At 51.0% G+C, this 1,774-nt stretch overlaps 1 protein-coding gene across 1 annotated transcript in view; it reads left to right on the top strand.

The window, feature by feature from the left end:
- The window catches only part of STK32B (serine/threonine kinase 32B), a 223,911-nt gene that overhangs the window by 159,260 nt on the left and 62,877 nt on the right, over positions 1-1,774 (top strand). Inside the window, exon 3 of the mRNA XM_004715131.2 lies at positions 60-97. Within this exon, the coding sequence (XP_004715188.1) occupies positions 60-97 (38 nt within the window). The remainder of the gene's footprint in view (positions 1-59; positions 98-1,774) is intronic.

The raw sequence follows: 1,774 nt of genomic DNA, 5'->3' as shown, positions 1-1,774 counted from the left end.
GTGTTTGTCCATGTGCTCATCAGGAATCACAGTCTTGGCTTCTTTGTTTTGTTTTCCAGAGACATCAAGCCTGACAATATATTACTGGATGAACACGGTAAGCCCATCACGAACACTTGTAAAGACCCTCGGGGGACACTCGATGCATGAGGGGCTGGGGGCTGGGGGTAAGTTGGAGTTTAGGGTTGACGGTGCACTAAGCATGGAACTGTGAGTCAAAAGGCCGGTGGTTTGAATGCAGCGGCCACTTTGGAAACCCGATGGGCAGTTGGACTCTGTTCTAGAGGGTTGCTATGAGTTGGAATGGACCGCATGGCAGTGGGTAGACAGCTGTTGACGTCCGTCCCAGTGCATAAACAGCTGCGTAAGGCTCCTGGCTTTCCGTCTGCCGTGGTAAGTTGGGTCCAGCATATTACGTATTTGACAGTTTCATAGCTGAAGACATCATTGTCCGTGTCCTCGTGTGAGGACAAGAGAGCTGCAGTAGGACAAAGATGGGATCCAGGATTGGAACGCTTTGCGATTTGGACACAGCTTCTCCCCTGTTGAGTCTGTGGCGATGGAAAAGCCACTCGTCTCTGAACTTCAATGCAATCTTCTGTAAAGTGAACATTGTCATGAGACTCCAATGAGATAGCGTGTCTCTGGCATGCTGGGGGTCAATGCTGATAACCCCCTAAATCTTCTCCCGTGGGCTGTAGCAGATTCTGTGCTGACTGGTCACCTTGGGGCTCATCACTTGGCAGATCCTGATTCAGTGGGGCTAGAAATGCTGATCAGCTCCCAAATGATCCTATGTTTACGGCTCATGGGCCATACTTTGAGTGTTGTCATTTTCAGGTGCCGTCTAGTAGTTTCCTACTCAAAGGGGTGGTATAGACAACAAAACAGAACACTGCCCACTCCTGGCCCATCTTCCCCATTACTGCTGTGTTGGGGCCCATAGTTGAAGCCACGGTGTCCATGCGTTTCATTGAGGGCCAGCTTCTTCTTTATTGACTGTCTACTAAGGACGATGCGCTGCTCCAGAGCCCGGCCCTTCCTGCTGGTGGCTGTCCAATGTCTGTGAGACAAAGGCTCATCGTTCTTGATGACGAATCCAAGGAGCATTCTGGCCGTCCCTTTCCAAGAGAGCTCTGCTTGGTCTTCCAGTAGTCCATGGTATATTGTGGCTCCCCTAGCAGCGCCCTTTTTAAATGCAGCCTTCCCATACATGGGAAGTGCTGAAGATAGCATGGTGTGCCTGGGTCATTGAGCCTTGGTCCTCAACGTGGCATCTGTGGTTTTACAGCAGATTTGCCGAATGCAATATGTCATTCGATTTCTTGACGGATCCAGTAAAACGAGATTCCTGACCACTGCAACTCGGAGTAGCAAGGCTCTAAAGCAGCAGTTTTCAACCCGTCAGTTGCGACCCCCTTTCGCAGGGGTCGCCTAAGACCATATTTCGGATGGTCTTAGAAACCAAAACACAGCTCTATCCATCTCCAGGCGGGTCCGCCCACATGCAGATACGCCCACATATGGGGTCACCCCAACATGAGTTAACTGTATTAAAGGGTCGCGGCATTAGGAAGGTTGAGAACCTTCCTAAGCTAAATCAATGGCTCTCCCTCCAACTGTGGACAGATCACAATCAGCTGGGGGACTTGCTACCCAGCCTAGACCCACGGCTTGTCCTGCACCTTTGGCCTGGGCTCCTGGATTGTGTACGAACTCTCCCAGGATATGACCCTCGAGAACCACGGCTCTGTGATGTAGGGGCAGCATCTTA

This window comes from Echinops telfairi, unplaced genomic scaffold (assembly GCF_000313985.2).
Source record: "Echinops telfairi isolate 266 unplaced genomic scaffold, ASM31398v2 ScPeMD7_28;HRSCAF=97, whole genome shotgun sequence".
NCBI lineage: Eukaryota > Metazoa > Chordata > Mammalia > Afrosoricida > Tenrecidae > Echinops > Echinops telfairi.
The sequence above is the reverse complement of the archived record's forward strand: the minus strand, read 5'-3'. Positions and strand labels throughout refer to the sequence as shown.